This window comes from Diprion similis, chromosome 1, assembly GCF_021155765.1.
Source record: "Diprion similis isolate iyDipSimi1 chromosome 1, iyDipSimi1.1, whole genome shotgun sequence".
NCBI lineage: Eukaryota > Metazoa > Arthropoda > Insecta > Hymenoptera > Diprionidae > Diprion > Diprion similis.
In genome coordinates this window covers 13,915,149-13,940,309 of record NC_060105.1, presented here as the reverse complement: position 1 = coordinate 13,940,309, position 25,161 = coordinate 13,915,149, and the positions used below count along the sequence as shown (strand labels likewise).

The 25,161-nt window shown below is 35.6% G+C and overlaps 2 protein-coding genes and 1 long non-coding RNA gene across 5 annotated transcripts in view; 2 read left to right on the top strand and 1 right to left on the bottom strand.

The window, feature by feature from the left end:
* Nucleotides 1-10,702, top strand: part of LOC124407596 (midasin-like) — a 112,212-nt gene extending 101,510 nt beyond the window's left edge. Inside the window, exons 21-25 of the mRNA XM_046883891.1 lie at nucleotides 24-1,177; nucleotides 2,682-7,066; nucleotides 7,336-9,807; nucleotides 10,019-10,259; nucleotides 10,405-10,702. Coding sequence (XP_046739847.1) covers nucleotides 24-1,177; nucleotides 2,682-7,066; nucleotides 7,336-9,807; nucleotides 10,019-10,259; nucleotides 10,405-10,587 — 8,435 coding nt within the window. The 3' untranslated portion in view covers nucleotides 10,588-10,702. The remainder of the gene's footprint in view (nucleotides 1-23; nucleotides 1,178-2,681; nucleotides 7,067-7,335; nucleotides 9,808-10,018; nucleotides 10,260-10,404) is intronic.
* LOC124407652 lies at nucleotides 1,075-25,161 on the bottom strand. The gene is made up of 3 exons (XR_006929331.1): nucleotides 24,442-25,161; nucleotides 7,442-7,447; nucleotides 1,075-1,085 (listed from the first exon to the last, which is right to left on the bottom strand). It is a non-coding gene; the product is annotated as an uncharacterized LOC124407652 (long non-coding RNA).
* On the top strand, nucleotides 13,952-24,034 carry LOC124407635 (eukaryotic translation initiation factor 5A). 3 transcript variants are annotated; one of them, XM_046883971.1, is made up of 4 exons: nucleotides 13,952-13,956; nucleotides 20,633-20,925; nucleotides 21,195-21,329; nucleotides 22,884-24,034. In XM_046883971.1, the coding sequence occupies exons 2-4, from the start codon at nucleotides 20,650-20,652 to the stop codon at nucleotides 22,953-22,955; spliced, it is 483 nt and encodes a 160-aa protein (XP_046739927.1). In that variant the 5' UTR covers nucleotides 13,952-13,956; nucleotides 20,633-20,649; the 3' UTR covers nucleotides 22,956-24,034. The 3 variants fall into 3 exon arrangements, with proteins under 3 accessions (XP_046739927.1, XP_046739907.1, XP_046739917.1); XM_046883951.1 differs by lacking the exon at nucleotides 13,952-13,956 and adding an exon at nucleotides 15,765-15,786; XM_046883961.1 differs by lacking the exon at nucleotides 13,952-13,956 and adding an exon at nucleotides 15,779-15,887 and having other exon boundaries at nucleotides 20,631-20,925.

Sequence of the window (25,161 nt, the reverse complement as noted above, 5' to 3'; positions counted from 1 at the left end):
AATTGTCTTTCTTGTTGTTTCAGGAAAATTGACAGCAAGCTTCACCAAACATCCACTGGTATTGAATTTCGTTACATTTCTAACTCAATTGGACAAATGTATCAATCTTTTACTCAGAGATGATTCGGTCATTATGGACACTGCCAATTGTATCCATATAAAGGAGAACTTGAAGTGGCGAACGCGATTCTCCAATTTGGGGAATCTCACATTGATAAACAAACTGCTAAAATCTAAACACAATAATAACCAGCTCGAAGAAATATCACTGCTACTGCGAGTTCACTATAAATGGTTGATCAAATTCTTTGTCAAGTTTTTTAAAACCTACAATGAATTTTCACTAGATCAAGAATGCGGCATTGCCATCAAAGTACTCTTTGTTATGATTGACGACATAAATAAATCATTATCAACAGCAAACGATCCTTTAAGAGTAATATCAAAACGAGTACAGAAATTCTTGAGTCTTCCGACACCATATGCGTCACAGATAGTGGCTAACGTATATCCAAGATTAAGAGAAGTGTCTGACGTTCACTGTGTCACCAAAGACAGAGACACATCTAGATTAAAGCAAGATTTACAATTAATCGTTCTACGAGACTTTGAAGTTTTGGAATCAAGATTTAAATTGGTCAGTTGGTGGCAGGAGATTTATTGTACATCAGATTTGAACGAAAAAATTCCATCAAGTCTCACAGAGATAGAAAAATCTTGCGAAGCTAAACACATCGCTTTAAAAACGCCTACTGAAACCGCAGATGTGCTAACTAAAGTGCGATCAATCTGCGATAAAGAGATGATGCTCACATCAGCAGAAGTACAGCTATGGCCCATCTACGAATATATATTTTCCATAATTGCACATAATATTCAAAGGAGAGTTTGCTGCAAATTGACGAATGATGGTATCGATACAATGATCTCGTTAAATCTCTTATCCATGTTTGTAAACATTCCTACCATTCCAGTAAACGTACTCGCTATTTTAAATGCGGTGATATCAAAGCTTGACAATCCCTCGGAAGCATCAAAATTATTGCCAGAAGTGTTTCTTCGACTTTCTAAACACACTGAAAATTCTTGCGCAGTAAAAAATCCTGGAAAAATGTTACACTGGCAGAGGATTCAAGATGAAGATGCTGAACACAGAAATTTGGATGAAGAAGTTGAGGTATTGATTAAAACATTTTCACTATCGACCAGCATAATTTTCTATCTGATAGTCATCGTTTTTTTTCATGACTAAATAAATGGCACATTCTATTGGCCAGGTTGAACCCGCTCACAAGTTTGCATATTAACTGAAATCACGCTTTTAAGAAAAAGGGCCGACTACTAGTAAGTCTTGTTGACTGGCTCAATGTTGGGTGTTATGACACATCGCTATTTAGATTATGATAACAAATGCAAAATCATCTAACCAATTACCCTAAAACGATAAACATCAAGACACAAAAATTTCAATCAAACTCCAATCATAACTCCACATTAGGGTGCCTCAAAAAAGAACTTTATTTTGTTTTTCAACCATCCATTTCATGAAATCACAATTCACAATATAATGTTGAACCTCCTGAATGGAAAACGCTGTATGACTTTTTTTGGAGGTCGAACATCGGCATTCTGTATTCGCCATTTGATTAACACGTAAGAAATCAAATTCTGTTGTTTGGATGGAAACTATCGTTTCTCTACACAATCGATGGAACTTTATATGGAAGCGTTTGACAATTCATCCAGTTTCCTTCAAACTGAGGCATTGTAGAACATTTGAAGTCCTGCGATCTTCGAGATATTCAATATTGTGTAAAACGTAGTTTTTTACCTTTTGAATAATCGGTGTCTAGGATAAACTGCTTTCCATGCATCTGACGGATATTATTCAATATTTCACTACAGCCCAGTCGAGGAATTCGGGAGTTTATCCTAATTACAAGTTTTTTGAAAGGTCAAAAAGTACATATAACATAATATTGAATATCTCGAAGATTGCAGGACTTCGAATGTTCTACGATGCCTAGGTTTTAAGGAGACCGAATGCGTAGTTAAGCGCCATCATATAAAGTCCCGTCGATTGTACAGACAAATGATAATTTCCATCCAACCGTCAGAAATGGATTTCTTATGTGTTATACGAATAGCAAACACAAAATGTCGATGCGCGACCTCGAAAAAAATCGCACAGCATTTTCCTTTCAGCAGATTCAATATTACGTTCTTAACTGTGATTTCATGAAGTGGCTAATAAAAAAAAGAATAGAGATAACTTTTCTTCCATTTCTCCTTCTAAATCCATCTTTTCCCAAATATAAAGTGGGCGAGATATTACTGTTTCATACATACTCTGTGAATGGCCAACATATAACTTTCGCTCAGTAAAGCACCTCATTTCCTCATACGTCATTTCTTGTACTTGATTTACATGCGCAAAAAGACTAAGACAAGAAAAATCAATTTCATTAAGGACGAAAAGCAATTTCACTCGTATGATCGCAGCCTGTGCTCCTGCACTCAGCGGAAACCTCATACTAGTAATCGCCCTTTTTCTGCCACAAAGCACTAATCGACATTGACCAAAGATGATTAGCACGAAAAAAAAAAAAAATTTCTTCAAAAATTAACCCAATTTGATGAATTCTGCTAATTTATTTTTCATTTCTACTTTGTTCCTACAGGTGGAGTATCCAATGTATGGAGCATCGTTAGTTAGCTTGGTGTCAGAGGTAATTTTGGAGAAATCAGAGAATAGCAAAAACGAATCTGTTCTTTCAATAGCAATGCTTGGATCATATAGAGCAAGAAATAACCAATTAAAAACAGTCAATGAAATCTTATGGAAGAATGCGGTAACATTCAATGCGAAAGAATATCAGTACAGATGGAACGATTTTAGCACACTAGAGTCATATCTAGATACGTTCTTGACAGCTGCAGCAAAAGTAGAAGCTGAACTCGGTGTACCCTCTATTGAAATGCGAGATGTGAATTTTGAATCAATGCCTGATCCAGTATACGAGTATCGCCATTCACTAGATGATTTACACAATTTCGCAATGAGGTTGAAGACCAAGGAAATATCAGAAAATGATATTGTCGAAGTAGGAGTTATGTGGGCATTGTTAGGGTATGTTCAAGTTTGTGTATTTAGCAACTTGGGTTACATTGATCCAGTACACAAAGTTGGACTTAAACTTAAATACGTTAAAGAAGACATACTTGACTGTCAGAAGACACTATATATCGCTGAGTTGCAGGCAAGACTCATAGGAGATTACGTAGGAAGTGAAAATACGCACCCCCACATCCGAGAAACAGCCATTTATTTGAAAAACTTGTTGAGTGAAGAAGCCAATCTAAAGACCTACAACGCGATTAGACCACCGTCATCCGAATTTGTTCATCTAACGAGAGAAATCACTGACTTCAGAAACAGTCTGGGTTCTTACGCCATACTCCGAAAGCACTTGAAAAAATTAAATTTTGTCGTAGAACAATTTCATGAAAATCCAACTACCATTAACGTGAAGATTGTTCAAGATGTCATAAGACAAGTGGAAATGTGGCAGAATTCTGTCAACAGATTTTCTGATGATATGGAACATAGATTTCTACCTGGATATCCCGACATAGTGCTACCTTTACTTTCCGCAGTGGCTCAGATGAAGCATGGGATAAATATTTTGGTTGAAAATATTAAGCAAATTAATAGCATCTTCAAGGTTAGTTCTGAAGAATGTGAAATAGAGTCGTTTATGAGTAATTTGGTACAATTTCCAACTGTTGGTAAAGATCAAGAGGATCTTCTTGTCTTGGTAGATTTATTGACAAGTGAAATAACGAAAGAAATTATCTGCAAAAATATCCATACCGAGAACAAACTTTCCTCTAAACGAGAAATCTTTAGGATGATGAAATGTAGCTTGTGTGAGTTGCGTAATTATATCGTGTTGGATGGAAATATATCATATTCTGTGTGGTCAAGGCTTAACTCTTTGCTTCAACAAGTTGTACTTACCTGGCAGCAGCAGCAAAAGGAAAGGGAGGAAAAGCAAATACAGGAAGATAGTTTGTTCAAAAATAAATGCCTCACAAAGGGCGAATCCTTGACTGAAGATCAAGAAATTACGTTAGAGTTGCACAAGTTATTCCCTAGATACCACGAAGTAGATTTTGCAAATATTGAAACTGACGAAAATCCATCGTTAGAAAAAAATTCCTACCAAACAGAACGAGAAGAAGACGAAACTTATAACGGACTCATTACGCAAGAAGATATTGAACATATTTATGAATTACACGCTGCTGTGGTTCAATCATTTACCTCCTGTTATTGGCTAGAAAATAATTCAAATTTGTACCAAGTTGAGTATATTGGTCCCCTGATGCAGAGGTACAAAACATTTGGTCTATTACTAGACAACACCCGATATGGCTTAACGAATGATTTGACTAAAAAGTTATATACTAGCTTGAATTTTCTTGTCACGGCAACAGCTTCTATAAGTCAAGGGGATGATAGCGATTTGTTTGGGAATACTCATGACGGGGCTAAAAACTCTAAACCCTACGATTTTTATAAAGACAGCAACGTCAAGGAAGCTAAAGAATGCTTACCTGTTCTGGAACGTATCATAGAACGAGTTAGAAGCTTATTAATCGAGTGGCCAGAACATCCGTCGCTAAAAGCAATCGACACTATTATACAACGGATATACAGTTTTCCTATAACATCTTCGCTATCTAGATTTTTGACGGGACTGGAGCTTTTGCTGGTGAAAATGCAAGAATGGGAACAAAATGCTCACAGCGCTGTTAGCTTGACTGAATACTTGATGGTACTGACACAGCAGATTATTTCTTGGAGACGATTGGAATTATCTTGCTGGAAGGACTGCTTGAACGTCACATTTGAAAGATCAAAAATGCAGGCATCTAAATGGTGGTTCTTTATCTACGCTTTGATTGAAGGATATTTGACTGAATCCCAGGATGCAACCGGAGATTCAGAACAGGTTACCAAAGAGAAATTGATTGAATCGTTGCACTTATTTATGAACACATCTACCTTGGGCGAATATTCATCTCGTCTTAACTTACTCTTCACGTTTCATTGTCACGTATGCCATATGGCATCAACCGAGAGAAGGAATGAGCTTCTTTCAATTTTCTGGAATTTTTATAAATATTACGAACAGTTTACGGATACTGTTAACAACAGAATCTTTAGTTCGAAAGCTCCTATTGAGAAAAAACTGAAAGATTTTGTTAAAATTGCTAGATGGAATGACATCAGTTACTGGGCAGTAAAAGAAACTATTGAAAAAACTCATAGAACGTTACATAAATTCATTCGGGAATACGAATCCAAATTGAAAGGTAGTGTATCACTATGCTTAATGGCAAAGCCAATAGACTGCAAGATAGGAAATAGTTTAGAGATGTGGGAGAAGCCTGTGAATATCGAGTATTTTATTAATCAACAAGATAAATCTGTTGGAAGTGCAACGAATTTTGAGGAGGATGAAAAATTACTCTTGCAAGGCACACTACTTTCCAAAACAGAGACTCTTTTGAGCAGAGCAAAGAAACTTTGCCGTGAAACTATTCTAATGACTTCTTACCCAGCGTTGCGCACAGGCATCGAACAATTCATACAAGAGGTCATGGACCACAGTTCGCACTTGAAAAATATGGATATCGACCGAACGCAACCTAAGCCAAAACAGAAAGCTCAAGCTAAGAGTATACTTCAGCAGAAGAAAATGGCCTTAGCTACATATTTCAAAGCACTAACCCTTGTAGGAGTATCCTATCGGATTGGCACTTTAACATGGAATAACAATTTAGACAAAGTCATGGACCTATCGGTTCCGCCATTGAATATACGGGCGGCATTTGTATCGTTACATAAAACGAAGGCGGACACAGAGATGCTTCAATTGTGGGAAGGCTGTGATAAGTACTATTATAAATCTCTCGTAATGATAGACGCCGTTGATAGAGCACTGACAACTAATAAGACAGATCTAGGTCCACAGAATATTGAACGAAGCAGAGGATTCTCTAGTCATATCATGCTTTTAGCTCATGAGCAAAAGCGGAAGTTTACCGAGTCATTTAATTACTTTCTTGCACTCAGACTGCAGCTTGAAAACTTGTCAAATATTAAAGAAAATGATTTGAATATTCCTGAGCAACGTGAACTTGTTAAAGCTGCCGACAGTCTCAAGCAGCTATTGATATCAATGATCACATGCTTAGAACAGATTAAATTATACTTGAAAACTTGTCCAAATCCCCCAGAGTTTGGCTCTGAACCAATGAAACAAGTTATCACGATAGATTCGATCAATGTTCCAATGATCAACGCTAAGAAAGGAGACATTGTCTGGGAAGAAGCAAATTCCATAATAGAAAAATGTTCCCAGCAAGTGTCTGGTATGAAAAGTAAATTTGATTTCGTTTTCCCATGTGCGAAAGTTCAGTACAAGTTAGATAAAGACCAATGTAAATTAACTTACATTGCAACATCAGCACAGTTTTCATTTTTGAATGAAAGTTGCAAAACTATTGAGAAAATTGGAATCGCCATCAAAGATTTCAAGCAGCTCTTTTCCATAGAGCACAAAAAAGATTGCCATCCAATATTGGAAAATATTTCATGGCTGGAACAGAAAATGATAAATACCATCGATCAGTTAAGAGAGTTAAAGAAAGTAACTGAATCCAAACTGGAACGTCATGATGTCGAGGATCATATCATTGTCGAGAAATGTCAGCAGAATTTAGATCTTGTAATAAACACTGTTTTAATTGCGATACAAAAACAATATAAAAAGAATTTGGCGTTTAACGAAGAATCCCCAATGGTAAAAGGCACATACACCAAAGACGAATACCACGAAAGTAACTTGGAAGAGAAACAATTGACTAAAAAATTAATCGGATCTTTAAACACTGACATCCATGAGCTATCGCTGGAGACTGTTTTTCAGAGCATGAACCAACTCTTGGCATTAATATCTGGAAGTAGCGTGCACACAGCCATAATTTGTAACAGGTAATACATTATTAGCATTTTACCAGCTTCTCACTAGTTGAACTAAGAAATATAGAAGGTATGCTCTTGAAGAGGAAAATTGAAAAAGCTGTAAGTGCTAATTTTTGGAGAGAAAAAAATGTCTCTAGAAAACATTGGCCTTGGCACATACATACTTTCTGAATTTTTTTTTTTTTTTTTTATAAATTACAGTTTCATCCTTTTCTAATTAATCTCTTCAATTATCCCATCAAGGAAAACTGTGCTCACTAATTTTATTTCGTTTTCAGACTGCTGTTGAGATGGCGGCCATTGCTGGAACAATATCTTTTGTTTGTGCAATTTTACTTGAATGAGCTGCTTGCTGCATTTAGAACAATTTGCAAGATGTCGTACTTGCAGCTCAATGTATTTCTGGATTTAGCAATGAACGGGTTTTGTGTACCTAAGGATCTTGATATGGAAGAAGGAGCGGCGGATGAATCCCAAGAGGGTGTGGAAAAGGGAGGGATGGGACTGGGCGATGGGGAAGGTGAGAAAGATGTATCTGACAGAATTGAGACGGAAGACCAGCTAGATGATGCAAGGCCAGAAAATGAAGAGAGAGAAGAAAAGGAAGATAAAGATTGCAAGGAAGAAGACGCTGGAATTGATATGTCTGAAGACTTTGACAGTAAGCTACAAGATCTTGAAAAAAAAGACGATGACGACATCGAGGATAATGAAAAAGATGATGAAGATTTAGATAAACAGATGGGTGAGACGGAAGAAGATGCTGATCGTCTTGATGAGAAAATATGGGGAGATGATGAGAACGAAGAAGATGAAGAAAACAAGGAGAACAAAGAAGAAAATAACGATCAAGGCGGTGGAGAGGAAAGCGGTGAGAAGGAAATTGGTGCTAAGGAGGATCATGCCGAAAATGATCAAGACACAGACAGTCAGGAGCCACAAAAAGAAAAAGCCAAGGAAGAAAAGAATGAAATCAACAAAATCAATGACCTAAATGAAAATGATGATCAGATCGATCCTTATCATGGTAAGCACCAACCAGATCCTGAACCAGAACCTTTCGATCTACCCGAGGATATGAATCTAGATGATGAAGATGTGAATGAGGATAAACAAGATACGGAAGAAAACCCTTTTGACATAGATGCAATGAAGGATGTCATGCCGCCACCAGAAACAACAGAAGCAGAATTGAATGAAAATCCGGAAACAGATAACAAAAATGAAGATCACGACTCTAGTGATGAAGAGGGAGATAGTCCTGAGGAGAATGATCTAGCACCTGATGCTGAAGAGCCAGATCATAATGAAAGAACAGAAACTGACTTCCCAAATAGTGATGAGCAAGCTGGAAAAGCACTAGTGGACGAAGAGGAACAAACAGATGAAAAGCAAAACGAAGATAAAGAAAATGATGCAGATACAAAGGAAGATATTACAGCACAGCCAAGCATGGATACAGAAAGCAAGGAAGCTGATGCGGCAGAACAGGTGGATACACATAAAGGAGGATCGCGAGACAAAGTTGCAGACACGAGTGAAGTGGAGGAAAATGCAAATCCTATCGAAGAGAATAGTCAAAAGGAGAATAACGACAAAGGCACTGGCCAAGCTCATTCCAAAGAACAAGAGCAGGGGCACTCGGGCTCTTCTATACAACATAACACACCTGTTGCTAACAAGAATTTAGAAAATATCGAGGCAGAAAAACGAAAGAATCCTGGAACGAGTGACGAAAACCGTAGTTTAGTTGACAAAATGGAACCAGAGAGTAAGAAGTTGAAAACTATACATAAAAAAGAAGAAAATGTTCCTGACAATGTGGAAGAAAATCCGCCAATTGAAGAAAGCGATGAGGCTGAAATGTATCAACATATTAAAAGTGCAGATAAATATGACAAACACGCTCTAGATGCGGCAACCGAAGAACAAGTTAGGGAACAAGCTTCAAATGTAGAAAACCAAGAGATTCCCGATGAGAAGAATGAGGCAATGGATGTAGAGATGCACTCAGATGAAGAGGACGAACATCACAATGAAAACGATGTACAAAATCCAGAAAAGCTTTCCGATGCAAATAAAGATAAAGAGAGCGTCTCAAGAGCTAAAGAAAAAAAACGGGCCGAAGATGGACAAAGAGATATGAACATTGAAGTGGATGGTGAGACTGCAGAAACGGCAAAAGTTGGTAGAGGTTACGAAACAATGTTTCATACAAACATCAGAGAATCTGAAGATAGTATTTTTCCATCTAAACTACTTGAGCACAAACGGCTTGAAGTTGAAGCGATGCTAGGTCAATGGTCCGAAATGCCACCAACGGAGGAAGCAACAGCTGCATGGAACTGTCTTAGCACGTTGACAGACGGACCTGCAAGAGACTTGTGTGAAAAATTACGATTGGTTATAGAGCCTACTCAGGCAACGCGATTAAAAGGAGATTACAGAACAGGGCGGAGAATAAACATGAGAAAAGTTATTCCATACATTGCGAGTCAGTTCAGGAAGGATAAAATTTGGATGAGACGCACTAAACCATCAAAACGCGACTATCAAATAGTTTTAGCTGTAGATGATTCTAGCAGTATGGCTGATAACCACTCAAAGGAGTTAGCGTTTGAGTCTCTTGCACTAATTAGCAAAGCCATGACGTATTTAGAAGTTGGGCAACTATGCGTAATGAATTTTGGCGAAAGTACACACGTTCTTCACCCCTTGGGAGAAGCCTTCAATGAACACACTGGCTCTAAGTAAGTGGATAAGTGGAACCACTAGGCTCTCAGAAATTGTTTTTCCATAAAAATTGCTTGATTTTTTTTTCTTCAAATCTTATAATCGTGTAACATCAAAGTAAAGCAATGGAAGACACTTTTTAGGGTAATATTGAAATATTTCGTAATTTTTATGCAAATGTTTAGATAGATTCGACAGTAATATATTAATTTTCTTATGTACAAATAGATTGATGCAGCAAATGAGATTTGAGCAAAAGAAGACAATGGTAGGACAACTGGTGGATTTCACTGTGGATATGTTCTCAAGTCAAGCTAGTTCCACGGACAATGCCAAATTGTTGGTTGTGCTGTCTGATGGGCGGGGTATCTTTTCCGAAGGTGTAGACAAAGTAAACTTTGCTGTAAGAAGAGCAAGGATGGCTGATATATTTCTGGTTTTTATTATCGTTGATAATCCCATAAACAAAGTAAGTTGGAAAAGAATTCAATAAAATTGTTACACGAAACTAAAATTACCCACTGCCGTTAACTCCTATTCATTTATATTGAAATCTATGAGAAAAACATATTCGTCTAGCATGGGTTTTTTAATGTTGTATTTTTCTGTTCTAGGATTCAATTCTGGATATTCGAATGCCTGTTTTCCAAGGTGGCAAATTAGTCACTATTCGTTCGTACATGGACAATTTTCCATTCCCATTTTATATGATATTGCGTGACATAAATGCATTACCGGCTGTCCTCAGCGATGCCCTTCGGCAGTGGTTTGAACTAGTTGGTAAAACTGATACATAGACTGCATAATTATAAAGTTGCAACTTTATTTCACTTCGTTGTAAATCTTTCATATTTTTACCACAAATCAAAGAAGTTTCAAGCTTCAATGTCACTACAACACATACCTATCGATACGAGGAAAGGTAAAATAGCTGTATCATGTGCTTCCTACAGAAGAAAATAAAGAATGATTAGTTTCCCAGAAAAAATTGTATAAATTCTTCATCTTCGATATCTCAATAATTAGTTCGTTTTCATCAGAATTGCAAGACGTCAAGAAGCACTGGTCGGTTGCATGTAGGGATGGGCAATATACATCGATGTTTCGACTATCGATGTTTTTTTACGGGAACACCGATGTTTTTTAAAGTTGATACATCGATAGACGATGGAAAATATTGAACTACCGACATCTTCAAGTCGGGAGTGTATCGAATTTCTGTGTCAACAACTGTCTGTAACTTATCTATAAAGAGTAAATACAAATTACTAAGTTTGATAATAAATCTGTATTTTCGACTAAATTTCTCACTATTAATAGAATATTCAATTAATTTAATTATGTTAAATTCTCATACATTATACTTATTTATAACGATGATGATAATTTAAAATTTTCAATTTTCGCATTCATTTATCTTTTTACAATTGTAGCTAGGATTTTTCAAATTTTCGCGCTAGATTTCACTATCGATATTAGCAATTAGTCTTTCGGTGCTTTCAGAAGAATATCGATAGTTCGGTGGTATGGAATTGATATAATCGATAGTCTGATGTCCATGCTTTTTTACTAACATTGCCCATTCCTAGTTGCATTTAGTCAACGGTTGCATCGTCGTTAAAACTATGGAGGTATTAAAAGTTTGATTACAAATTTTACTCTTCAAATCCATATTTCAATTCCGAACTTCAAATTTGTTAGCGGTAGATTTGATGAATGGAACAAATAACTTTATTCAATGGGTACTTAAAAATGTCATTTAATAAGTTTTTCAAAAAGCGCTTCAAGACTGCATCTTTCTCCGTTTAATTTTGTCTCGCTCTAATGATTCTTTGCCCTTTCTTTTTGCTACAGCAACGCCATCTCATCGGGAAGGAGATAGCGACTGGTGGAAGTCAATCTCCGTCTCTTTCTATTCAGGAGCGTAGCAATATGATTTAGGGTCCTTAACGCACTGGGCCAACACAAATTTTGGCGCGCGCACTGCGCATTCGCATTTGCAGTGAAATGAAAGTTAATTAAATTAACAAACTTATAGGAACCCAAATAAGTGATTTCGACCACAAGCAAGCGTTAGATAAATAAAGAAGGTATCAATGTCATTTTACGTGCAATCGGGTGACGATATTGATAGAGGCAGGATTCTCGATTAATAATTTTGTGAGCCGCGACCGAAATTGCCAGTATATTTTTTTTCTAACATAATAATTATTGTAAGTTTCAAAATTTTTAAACTTCAAATTTATATGGAAACTCAATGTTTTAGCTAACATTGGTATATTTTTTTTCTTACTCGAAAATGATCCAGAACTTTTAATAGCGCACCTCACATTGTTTCTTGGCCATTTGTGATTGTTATAATACTGGGGCATCGGGGGGGATCTTGTATCTATTACGTCCCTGGCGCGCTCTACGAGCAATCGACACAGCCAATAAAACTCATAGAACGAGAGAGCAATTGACCCCCACCTCATTCGCTCTTTGTCTAGCTCTAGCGGATACTTCGCAGTCCTTTGTTGGGATTGCGTAGTCCATACTTATCGATGATGGCGTCTAACTATGGAATAAAAACAATGGATATAAGAGTATTGCACGATATGATGGCAACTGTGTATACCGGTATTGGTCTAAGCACTATGGTCAGAGACTGCGAAGGAATCTCTGGGAATTGTGTGTTGGTAACGTAAAGCGCAGAGAAGGCACCGTCGTAGTTATCGGCTGGGACGTAACACCAGTATTATACCCTTAAGGTGCTTATAAAGACGCGTTGTACACCTCGAAAACGCGGCGAGCCAAAACGCCTATACCGCTCAAGCGATCAGAGTGAAATTTGGGCAGTTAATGCCTTATTTTGGCAAACAGTGAAGCGATGTTTTAATTTTTGAAAATTTTGCAATTTTCATACATGTAATCTCGTAAAAAAATTACTGGCATGCATGTAAGGTCGGTAAAAAATGTTGCGAAAATGAGATATCGCTGTTCTTTGTAATCGTAAAACCAGATCAGTTGCCATTCCGTCATTTTACCATCAAATCTTCTAATATGGTACTGGGCTCAAAGTGTATGTTTCATCAGCGCTGAGTGGCATCATACCGAATAGTTCGATCCTTTTAGTGTAAGTGTGAAAATTTTCCCAATTTCGGTGAGTGATAACTGATCTGTAAATTTTTTTTGACACAAGTTATGGCAAGTTCGCGGTAAGATATAATAAAAGTGGTATTGGGTAACACTGATGATAGAAAAACAAGGACTAATAATGGATGCCGAAGGTCGGGCGCAAAGCGGGTCCGGGACCGCAGGTCCCGGTCCCCTACCTATAAATATATTATCAATAATTAAAAAAAATTAACTTTAAGCGTCATGTTAATTATCAAAATCGAAAGTGAAATTATAATTTTGGAAGTACTGACAATGAGTTATTGGGACAATCACATCGAGCAAACGGCAATATAAACATACAGAAACAGCATACATAAAGAAAAGTTAATATGATCTTTTGTAAGCGATGTTAGTAATCCGGGCGTCGCCTTCGCTCCTCAGTTCCGCGTTTGTTTGCTTCGATTGTAAGACCCATAATCTGTATACAGTATAATCTGGTGAATATGTAGTGTGCAGGAGTATGTTATTACAATTCTAGAGTTCGCTGTAAAGGTAACATTCACTTACCGCACGCTCCGCAGGCATTGTAAAACGAACTTACCGCACGCTGTGTCAAAAAATAGTATACATAACTCGTGCAGGTAAAAGGTCGCTTCACTTTTTGCCAAATCAAGGCATCAATTGCCAAAGTTTGATTCTGATCGTTTGAGCGGTCCATGAGCTTTGGCTCGCTGCGTTTTTGAGGGGTACAACGCGTCTTTATAAGCACCTTAAGATGCTTGAACAGCTCGAAGCGTGCAGTGTTGAAATAATATAAACAATCGCGTCAGAAACCAAATTTCAGCGTGGGTCTGAAATCTTGCCTTTGTAAAATAGAATGTTCTAACCAAATGGTTCGAGCGTCAGTTTTCACAAGTAAGTGATATTAGAAATTACATGGATTAGTTTATAACTGTTCCATCCAGCGAGGTATCAGTTACAAATTTACAATTTCGGCGACAGATTGATTACATTGAGTCACAGTCAAATTTTGGGGGGTAGTTGGACCGTGATTGGTTCCGATCAAGGTGACCTAATTATCGCCTCGGTTGTCACCTTACATGGTCTGAGGCATATCTCGATCCAGCCTCTAACTTGCTTCGAAAACTTGCTTGAGAAATGCTTATAATATTCGATATTAAATATATTTTACCTGTGGCTCATGCAATACTCGGAACCATTCTACAGTTAAAAATATTCTTAATATTGGACGGGTAATAATTAAGTAGTCGATTATTATGATGACCGCAGAAAATAGTAAGTATATGAAAAAATCGCACAGGTGTGCAGGGTACTCATGTGTGGGAGATGCTTGAGTATAATTATTTTATACGTAATATGCTAAGGGTTTGGTTCGCCGCGGGGATTTATTAATGCTATTTACTATTTGTGATTGAAGGTAAATCAATATCAAATAATAGGCTTTTTCATCTATGATAGAATATATCCCTCTAGGTTTCTCTCAAGGCTTCCCTCAAGGAAGAATTTGTCCTTCGTGACATAACTTATGGCTTGACGATGGTGCGACACGGCGTGAACTAGATTTACCCGCAGCATAAGCTTAAAATATTACTTAGAATTAGATACGTTTTACCAACTTAGGCTTAGCTTATGGTATCTAATTAATATGGGAATAAGCGTTACACTTTCCCAGATAACAAAGTGATAATAGTACTACATTTAGCAATATTTAAACGAATGAATATTTGAACATACTCACATTAGTAATAATAGTTAGACTTGTATAAGTGCAAGCAAATAATAATTAGATATTCCAAAATATTGAAGTATGAATGAATAATATTTGTTTGATATTATTCCAGTATTATAATATAGAAAAGAAATGAATGTTATATATATATATATATATATATCACATATGTGTAGATGCGTATAAGCATTGCATATAAGTATAATACTTTCGGATGCTGGTCATATCTGTAGTATTGTTACCGACCGAACTACTCCGTGTAAGAGAGGATCACCTATAACACGGCGTTCAGTCCATGCTCTCCTGATAACCTTCCTCTAGGGGTTTTTCGTAGACTTAGTGTTAAGTTATACTTCCAATGGTTCAAACAACAACTTTAGTAATACTAAGGTTCCGTAAGAGGATCTTGCAACCTTTAACGTAAGTACAGCTTTTCAATTGATGGAAAATAGTTAGATGGCGATAACTAGGTAATATATGGTAACTTTTGAGTTAATCGCAAGATTCTCATACTGAAGTTAGGAGTGATTAGTTAAGGTTATGAAAATAGAAAAGTGAAGGTTATGAAAATTAAAAATTATAGCCAGGTGGTCGGGTATTACAAAATAATCTATAGTTAGATCTCAATAGTTAGATATCATCTAGTAACTTTTGGTTTTATTATAAGACATATCAAAATTAAGTATCGTTAATAATAACAATATATAGTAATAATAAATTTGAAAAATTGGTACCGGGTAGGTCGGATGTTACAGCATCGTGATTAAACATTAATTTTCTGTGGTGCCTAACACTAGTCAAACGGTGTTAAAGATGATGCAAGGAATTGGCTTTTATTTATTTGCCTTGTTGTCGTATGGTGCGTGCAAAATGGGATTATTAAAGTAGTGATAACTGAGAAAACGTAGCGAGAGTAACATATTAAATACATCAATAGCATGTATATTGAAAACATATTTCAATTCGAGAAACTTGGGAGAAATGGAGAAACGAGTTCGTCTGTTCGCGTCGAGCGGGAAAGGAGCTTTTTTAAGGTGAAAGGAAATATCGGAAGTCCGTGTTTCAATGCTAGTGGACCCCGATTTCGATCACCGCATAGCGCATGCGCGACAAGATCTTCTGGTTAAAGTATCCATTTTGGTCACATGTGAGTATTTCGAGCTGCTCTCGGTTTTTGTGGTAACTAATGGTGCTAATTCCTAAATAACGCAAGGAAAGGTTCGAATTTGACACGTGAATTTTTGCCTGGTTTGTATGCACGTGAAAGTGTTCGTACATTTTGAGATAAAAACGAATGAATATCGTGGTGACCTGCCGATGACAACGGGCCGCTGGCAATGTGGCTCTCCAGGCATCTCGCATTCTTTCCCGCCATGTTAATATTTATTCGCATCAAATACGTCAAGAAAAGCCTCCTATTGTACCCAGAAATCTAATCGCCAGGCCCCGCCAGTCCCAGTATTTTTCATCCTCGGCTCACTCTTCGGCGAGCAGAATCCGGGCGTGCTGATGTATTCTTTGGTTAAGCCGTCGTATCGTCCCGTATCGCGGAATCCCATCCGAATATCACTAAATTATACCAAATATCTCGTCTCCGGCCACTTTTTTGATAGTATTCACGTTCCAAGTAAATATTGTACCAATTTGCGGCCTAATATCATCGAGATTTCGTCCCCATTATCATATTGCAATTCCCAAAATAATTCCGTCAATATGCCACATGGCCACTGCATAGCTGTACCTGGATATCTTGCTAGTCACTCTACTCATCACTAGAGGTCAAGTAATACCTTTACATTGACCATACGGTCGTATTTTTACCGGTACTGGTTAATATATTGTCGTCAAAAACGAATATCCTGAAAATGTCACTTAAATTTTTTTGTTTTTTTTTGTTTTTTGTTTTTAATTTCCGACAGACGGGTGTATAGCCGGCCATATGGTCTTGATCTTTTCCAATCGTTGTCTTAGCTCAATTTTAACGAACTGGAAGCTTGCAGTCAGAGATGATAGCCGACCTGCTTAATAAGGTAGTGCAGCCTGACATTCGAAATTTTGTCAAATACGTTGAACTTCATCTACTTTTTTAGAAGTGTGGGTGTAAAATTGACCAGCATTAACCTATTTCAAAGAAGTTTAGTGCATTTGGCTGCTGTTTCTGGCTGTTAGCTTCAAATTCCTCAAATTTCTTCCTATTAGAGTGTCCCTTTCTTCTAGTAACATTATTTTGACTAATATAATTTTTTTTTTCGTTTAAATCATGCAATAAAATATCTATCTGGCAGTAACTAATAAAATCTTACATTTGATAAATATATTATTTCTGTGACTCATGACTGATTCTTTTCTCGAGCTCAGAGTTGTTGAAGCTTTTGTACTTCTCAGTCTTTCACATATTTATTGTCAAAATTTTCAACAGCACTTTTCTACAGTTGTTTCTTTTTCACTTGTTTTGTCTGCAGTTACAATATTTACTTAAAATCAATGATTGTTTGAAAATTCTGAAGCTGTAAAATTCCAGAGAATTCTTGATGCTTCAGTTGGTTATGTATTTTTTTTGTTTCTTCTTAAAACACGAAAACAAGGTACAGATATGGAGGAAATTATTGCCATTCATTATATCGTACTTCTTACTGTTTGCAACTAACTTCGAATGCTGCGGTGAAACTAAAGTTGGTTATACCAGTTGCGTCCCATGTATATTTTGAAGAAAATTTTTTGTCCGGACCCATTGCTAGACTAGCTACATAGGTTTATGCCCAACCCAGAATCATCCAAAGTTTAGTTTTACATAAAAATTTGGTATTCGTGAAATTTAAGTTGACGAATGCAGTCAAAAAGTATTTATTATCAAAGCCATTTACTAAAAATATTTAATTGCTTTCACCCGCAATATGGAAAAGTATGAGTATAAAAAAAAGACCTTGAGAGCAAACGAGCATTTAGCGAGTCTTGGAGTTACCAATTTTGATTGTTCCACCTCAAATTTGATATGGACTGTATTACGTAACTCCAAAGATGAACACTAAAAAAAAATTAATGCTTTTGAGTAACGATCATGTTTCATTTCCATAATCGTTATTTTATAACGATCATTTCATATTATTCTCTGTATTCAGCATGAGGCATGTTTGAGAAGTAGATTGTTCAATTTTTACCGTTGCGCTTAAAAATTTGTGTACTTTGGGTCCCTTGGATGTTGAATTATTATAGGAGAGTTGCAAAATTATTTGGCTTTTATTTTTTGAAACATATGTTTGGTGAAAAGAAAAGGTTTTGCATTAAAGGTTACTTACATTTGTTCTGGTCATTCAATGAGTTCTATCTTGCCTTTGTCCGCAAAGCATTATTTATAAGAATTGTAACGTAAATACATTTTTCAGATATTCAAGAATATCCATGAATTTTTTGGTTGTTATGTAATTGATCATTTCAAAAATACAGCTGTTCAAAATTGAATATAGGTGGTAACCACCCCGTGTATGCTCGACGTTTGAAATTACAAGTGTCTTCTCGAAGGGGTTGAAAGTGTTTTTTTGATGTGCAAATCGTAGACGAATGAGCTGACTATTACAAAATCGAGTCATGAAAATATAAAAATTATTCGCCAATCGTTCAATTTTTGGTATTAAGAAGCAGTTTAGCTCCTTTATTAAACACCTCAAATTGATATTTTTGGATTAACAATTTTTTCCTACCAAATTGTATGTTTCATTAGAGGGAAATGCGAATCATGATGTTGCAGCTAGCAGACAATAAGCGGCCTGTGTTACAGTAAAACCTCGTTTATCCGGCCTTTGATTATTTGAAACTCTACATTATCTAAGACATCAGATTCATCCAAGCACTCAGTATGGACTGAGGTATATAGTCGAATAATTAGAAAAAAATTTTACTTACCTGAATATTGATCCGACAATGCATGCTAGCACTAATAATTAATATGTGTCCGTGAGATTCTTAACTTGCTATGTATTTTCAAACAGTATTATGGCATCAGATGTATCTAAGACTTCACTTTTCAGAAGTTCCTTCTCTTCCATTAAATCGGATAAATGAGGTTCTGCTTTTTGATATACACAGACAATAAATCATCAGGCAATGCGATGCTCTGGCAAAAAGTACTAAGCAATCCAATAATTAACATCTGGTTTATCTTGGGGCATTGTAACATTCATTTGAACATGGATATGAAATTTCGAGAATATCAAAACTTTTGCATACATCGCCTGTTGTTTGTTGTTTCTTAGAGCCAGCATAATGTAGGAATCAAGATGAAAATATACTTGGAAAAAGTTGATGTCTTATTTGTTCGTCAATGAGACACGCCAAGCTTAGAGGGTGGAGAAACCGTTTTTCATTTTTTTAATGGGCAAAAAAGTCTCATTGAGCGTCCTAAATGAGCGATTGTTCAAAATGCTATTCTGGTTATGTATAAAAATATTGAGATCAAGACACAATTAATATAAGAGAAATGAATATTCAATATATTTTATAAATATTCGTATGATATTTAAAAAAATATAACTCACAATTTTTAATATTTAAAGCTGAGTATTGGACACTGTAATTGTAGAAGGATTTTTAACAATTGTTCATTTGAGATTTTTGTTATAATTTTATTATTTTTACAAGTTGAAAGGATGTGTGTGCCCCCCCCCCCCCCCCCCCCCTCCCCCCCATGGTTGAATCCAATTAAGGATGAAATGTTTATCTAATTTGCCATATATGTCATATCTCAACATATATTCTCAGCAGAATCACATAAAGCAGAAAACGGATGATTCCTTATGTATCCTAAGCTTTAATTGATTAAGCTCAATCGAAAATTCAAGTTGTCATCACTACTGATAAAGACATGGACAAACTAAAAGGTTTATCGATCGAAAGTTTCTTGATACTAGGTGTGGTCCCCAAAGTTTAATGACTAGCATCTAGAGGCAAAGAAGCAACAACCACTCAAAGGCATGTCTAACAATGTTTTATTCTATTCTGCAAGATTTTTACAGAGCAGGCAATTTTGTATCTAGTATAACTCTTGCAGCTTGCAGGAAATGTCAAGGCTTACAAAAAATTATTTATTCCACAAACTATGAGAATTCCGAATCAGAAACTGATAATATAGATATACTGCGCCTTTTCAGTGAATGCTTCTTCACTACTTCTGGGTGACTGATCACCAACTTGGTGGACGTCATCTTGAATCAAGGAATTTTCGAATCAGGTATCTTTGGGTGTCTGATGTCTGTGAATATCTTCAACTTCTTATAAGTTTAAATAAAAATACAAGTACGGGTTAGAGCAATATTAAGCTGTGAGTTATGGGAGTGCCCTGGTCGATCTCAACGTTGTATAGATCTCGAAATACCAAAGTCCACGTATCTCAAACGCGAAAAAAGGTTTAACAGTCCCTTTCTGTATACAATTCTGAACAAAAATACTTCCAATACATTTTCATTCAATGCACAAATAAAAAAAGAGCATTAATTCTACGAATTTACAGTTACAATTGATTTGCAATTGCAAAAGATGATGAGTCCATCAAAGAGACCAAGCTCAATTTAGATTTGTTTCACTTGGAATTATTTCGGAGTTGTCTGCAAAAAATATAGTTTTGAAAAATGGAGAACTTTGGCACCTGAAACTATGTGCACTAATGGTGAAATAAAGCTGAAGCTAGCAACCAAGTGCTAACCGATTGCTTTTGAATAGGATTATACAGCAGAGTTTTGCACATATAATTTTATGGAAGTATTAACTTCTTGTGATATTTGTCAAAATTTTAACTTTCAAACTTCATTGCTTTCTTTCGATCGACGTTAATACGTTCAGTTGCAAACTTTGTATGCTGGCTTCAGCTTCATAATGTTGGACGCGTTTCAAAGTTCTCTTAGAGTACTATAAGTTATGATATTATTTTAAGACAATTGAAGACTCCATATTAAGTAATTGTCATATTTCTGATTAAACAAAATATTATCCTGTCCATATAGACATCCCTAAATCCAACATGGCAGACATCGAGGATACTCATTTCGAGACCGGTGACTCTGGGGCATCTGTGACCTATCCGCAACAATGTTCGGCACTTCGCAAGAACGGGTTTGTAATGCTCAAATCTCGTCCATGCAAGATTGTCGAGATGTCGACATCGAAGACTGGCAAGCATGGCCACGCCAAGGTTCATCTTGTAGGTATCGATATATTCACATCAAAGAAGTATGAAGATATATGTCCTTCCACGCACAACATGGATGTTCCGTTCGTCAAGCGAGAGGACTACCAGGCAAGGATTCAATTTTGATTATAACAAAACGGAAAAAGGTGTAGGGACGGAGTAATTTTGGCAAATCCATGAAGTTTTTGCATTCGATAAAATGTATTTGAGTACTTACCAACAATTTTCCAATTATGTTAGTTGTTGTCAGTTAATTCGTCTTTGAGTAAAAACATATGAGGAAATTTAAAAAATCAATATCAATTTATTAGAAACAACTACCATACACATTAATGTATCGTTATTAAAATCTTGTGTACATTTCTCTTCCGATTTAGCTGACAGACATATCTGATGATAATTATCTGAGTTTAATGGCTGACAATGGAGATATCCGTGAGGATTTAAAGATTCCAGATGGAGAATTGGGTACACAATTACGTGCCGATTTCGACGCCGGCAAAGAACTGCTTGTAAGTATTTCTGTTTTTATTTATTCATATTTATGCTAATATTGTCGATTGACATGAGAAATATATATATAATATATAATTGTGGGAAATGAATATTCAATATTTTATGTAACACTAGTATGATTTACACGTCTTTCTTGCCTGTGAAATTGTTTTGAAAAATAGTTGACAAAATACGACTATCATTTACCCGCACAATTACTGCAATCATGATTATTGCAATGAGAATCTATAAATGCATTGTTACAATAATCATGGTCCATTACTTTGGTAATGATGATTGCATTTCAAATCCATTTCTTGTTACCTACTTTGGTAATGCTTAATGCAATTCGAATCCATTATACATTACTTTGGTAATCTACATACAAAAACAGGCATCAAGAAGTGACTTTTTCATGCCTGTGCCAGAAAAATAAATTTTCCAGTCAATTTTCAAGGTTATCTTTGCTATTTTTCTGCAAACTTATAAACTTTAAGAATAGATCGAGATCAAAATCTCACAGAACTGATGAATGTTGTTGAGATGTTTCACCATTTTATTTTCAACAAGCGTAACTTTACTTCTTTTCTTCCCTTAAGAATCACTGATTGTTGTTTATATGTAGATAGTGATTTGCATTTCGAACTTATCACAGGTACTAACAATACTTTTATGGAAAAAATTATGATCATTGAACAGCGCATAACTTGAGAAATGACTAGAAAATTTTTATTCACGGGCTGGAATACCTAAAAAAATTTCGAAATTGAAGGTTCTAAAATATCTGCTAAACCTGCTACGATGCCTTGTCTATTTGAAAAGAAATGTTGATGTGTTAAAGAGTTGAACGTGATTTCGAAACCAAAGTGGATTGTCCTTTCTTTGAACCGTACCAAGCATACCGTTACATTGTTACCTTTGAAATATAATATTTCGGACTTACGAAACGTGTAAGTTATGTTGTGATTCATAAAACACTAGCCCAAGGAGTTTTGAGTATGAGGTCTGTTTTTGTTGATCATCCAACATTTTTCGACTCAGCGATGAACAATTTTTACTAAATATTAGTAGAGAGGCGTCTCTAGAGCGGCATCTCTATAAAATCATAGATTTATTTTGGTTGTTTATGTAAAATTATCCTCCGGTTATTCTCAACAGCGCTTTGGTATGAAAAAATGATAGCATGCCATTCTAATTGTCATTATTCTATTCATTTTGGCTCTCTGTTGGGTGACTTTACAGTTAACAATAAGGTAAACGCTCACAGTCACTGACCTTTAAGACCAGTTTTAGCTGTAAAGCATTTTCAAAAACAATTGAGTCTTATTAAGGTGATCATTTTATTCAAATACTTCGAATATTTTTAATGGTCGTGTCGCCAGGAGCGCTTGAACATTTTTACGAGTTTGGATCGCACGCTCAAAATTCCTTGAACGAAAATGTTACTACGTTCGAAAGGTAGAAATGTTTTGTAGGGAATAAAAGGAACAAAATACTTTTTACTTCCAGGTTGTCATGATTTTTCGTAGCATATAATGTTTGACTTTTATCAATTGTTTTTCTATTTATAGTGCACTGTTCTTAAGGCTTGTGGCGAAGAAGTGGTAATTGCCATAAAAACCAACACTGCCCTCGACAAATAATTGTGTTCAGTTAACTACAACTATCATCATAAGCCGCTAAACCCGATTGACATCTCGTCAATGGTATTGGAACAAGCTTGGTATCGTCAATAAATATAACAGCTCAACAGCGGTGATGAGTAACTTTTTATCAAAGTAACATCTACTTACTTACCAAATTATCTAAACAACCATCTGCTAAAGTTTTTTAAAAGTGATGTAAGTAAACGAAAACTAGTGAGCAGTTTGCATTCTAGTTTCAAACACGAAAACACATACATACATAAACACATACGTTGTTTGTTATACACGAGGTACGACGAATACAACTACTTTTCATCAAAGGGTTGATTGATTGAAAAGAGTAAAAAAAAAACAATAAAATTTACATGTAAAAGCCTTTGAACATCTTTTGATTTTCTTGAAATCTTATTTTAAGACATTTTTTAGATATCTTTTTTGATTAATCAAAATTTATCTATTATCAAACAGCTAAACAACTCATAATAATAATATTAATAATAATGATTACGATTACGATAATGATAGAAATAATAATAATAATAAAACTTGACATGCACGACAAGATAAATATAATACTGCAGTTACTGGTACTTGATTATTGTAAACGAAGGTTCGTAAGTGGAACTGAAATTTCGCGTGACATTTTAATCTTTATTTATTTGTTTTTCACATTCAAATTAAACCAGATTACATTTATTGTTATCATATACATATATGTATATAAAAATCTGCCTTGGATAAATCTATGACTACACAATAGTTTTCAAATACTTAATATTTTAAGTAGCAATAAATGTCACAGAACTTGAAAGGCATCAGCTCGTAATATTCGCGGTAAACTTTACTCCAGAAAGTGTACAATAATAAGGAATTTGAGTATTCCTACCCCGTATATAATTTTCAGGACTAACATGCTACTGACAAAGAAAAGAAATCAAGGAAATGTGCGTACAATTGGTATTTGCGTCACGTTATTTACGGTAGGAAGTATAAAAATGAAATGTTCTCCTAGAGTAGAAGCTTGTAAAAACCTAAACTTATCTGAATAGATCTTAAGTGCAATAAAAAAAAGCATCGTAATGTTTTATGTATTTTACAAACCTGGGAAAAGCTAAGAAAAATACTTATGCTCTTATATGCCGTCATATTTTTTCAATCAAATAGAGAAGGCTCAAATTTTTGTCTTTATTTCTTTTTCTTATCTATTTTTACTTAGTCTTGAATTAAACGAAAAAGGAAAATTGTAGAAATAAAAAGTGATAGAAATCGTAGAGAAAAAAAATCCGAACTGACGACATGGTAGAATCATGTATCGAGTGGTTCTGGCTACCATTTTCTAATTTTTATACATTTAATACATATTTATTTCAATGGGATATTGGAGAAATTGTTTGCGTGATACAATTATGAAACATTAAGTATAAAGTGTAAGGAGAAAACCAAACGTAGAGTTAATGGATGGAAAGAAAGAGAGAAGTGACACCCCTTAAGAAGAAAATTATTTGGTTGGGTTTCCGCAAAGCATTAGTAAATTTGATTGTCGCCTGAGACAATTGCTTTGATTTGGTAACGTTCAATCAGTTTGTTAAAAGAACATGAAAATTAGTTCTGTCATCCTTTTGTGGATTCTGTGTCATTCATTTGTCAGATTTTCATTTCATTTATTTCAAATTGGTTTTCTTTTTTAGTGATTGAACACAGCTCCTGAGAATGGCTACTTTAATTTTCTCGGTCACTGGATTGTGAAAAAGTTCGAATAGGCAATTATAGCTTGGTGTAACGTACAGCCTCCACTTTTTGTTCTGACCTAGGCAAAAGGGAAGGCAAGCAAGCCCTCATGCCTCAAACTTACTTTTCATGATTAATGGCGGATAAAATACTCTCATTATTTCTTTTTTGTTGAAGTGATTAATCGAATTATCCTGAAGCTTGCAGATCAATTAAAAATAATTTTTGGATGTCGATACGACTTGTGCAAAATGTTTCTCGTACAACGTGGCTTATGGATCTAATTATAAGTTTTACCTACTATACAATAAGAAACCTGAATGAAAGGAAAACGAAGGAGAGAACAAGAGTCGCAGGACTACGAATTGAGTCAACCGTATGTCTATATTACTACTCGTCTGCTATATCAGGCCAGGCTCATATGCTTTGAATTGAATGTTTTTTCGTAATGACCTATTAATTATTATTAAACACA

What these genes read in the sequence shown, in the direction of transcription:
- LOC124407635 (XM_046883971.1), top strand. Translation starts at nt 20,650, where the DNA reads ATGGCAGACATCGAGGATACTCATTTCGAGACCGGTGACTCTGGGGCA. An exon ending in TCAAGCGAGAGGACTACCAG is followed by an intron (nt 20,926 to 21,194) that starts GCAAGGATTCAA and finishes CTTCCGATTTAG; the next exon opens with CTGACAGACATATCTGATGA. An exon ending in ACGCCGGCAAAGAACTGCTT is followed by an intron (nt 21,330 to 22,883) that starts GTAAGTATTTCT and finishes TTCTATTTATAG; the next exon opens with TGCACTGTTCTTAAGGCTTG.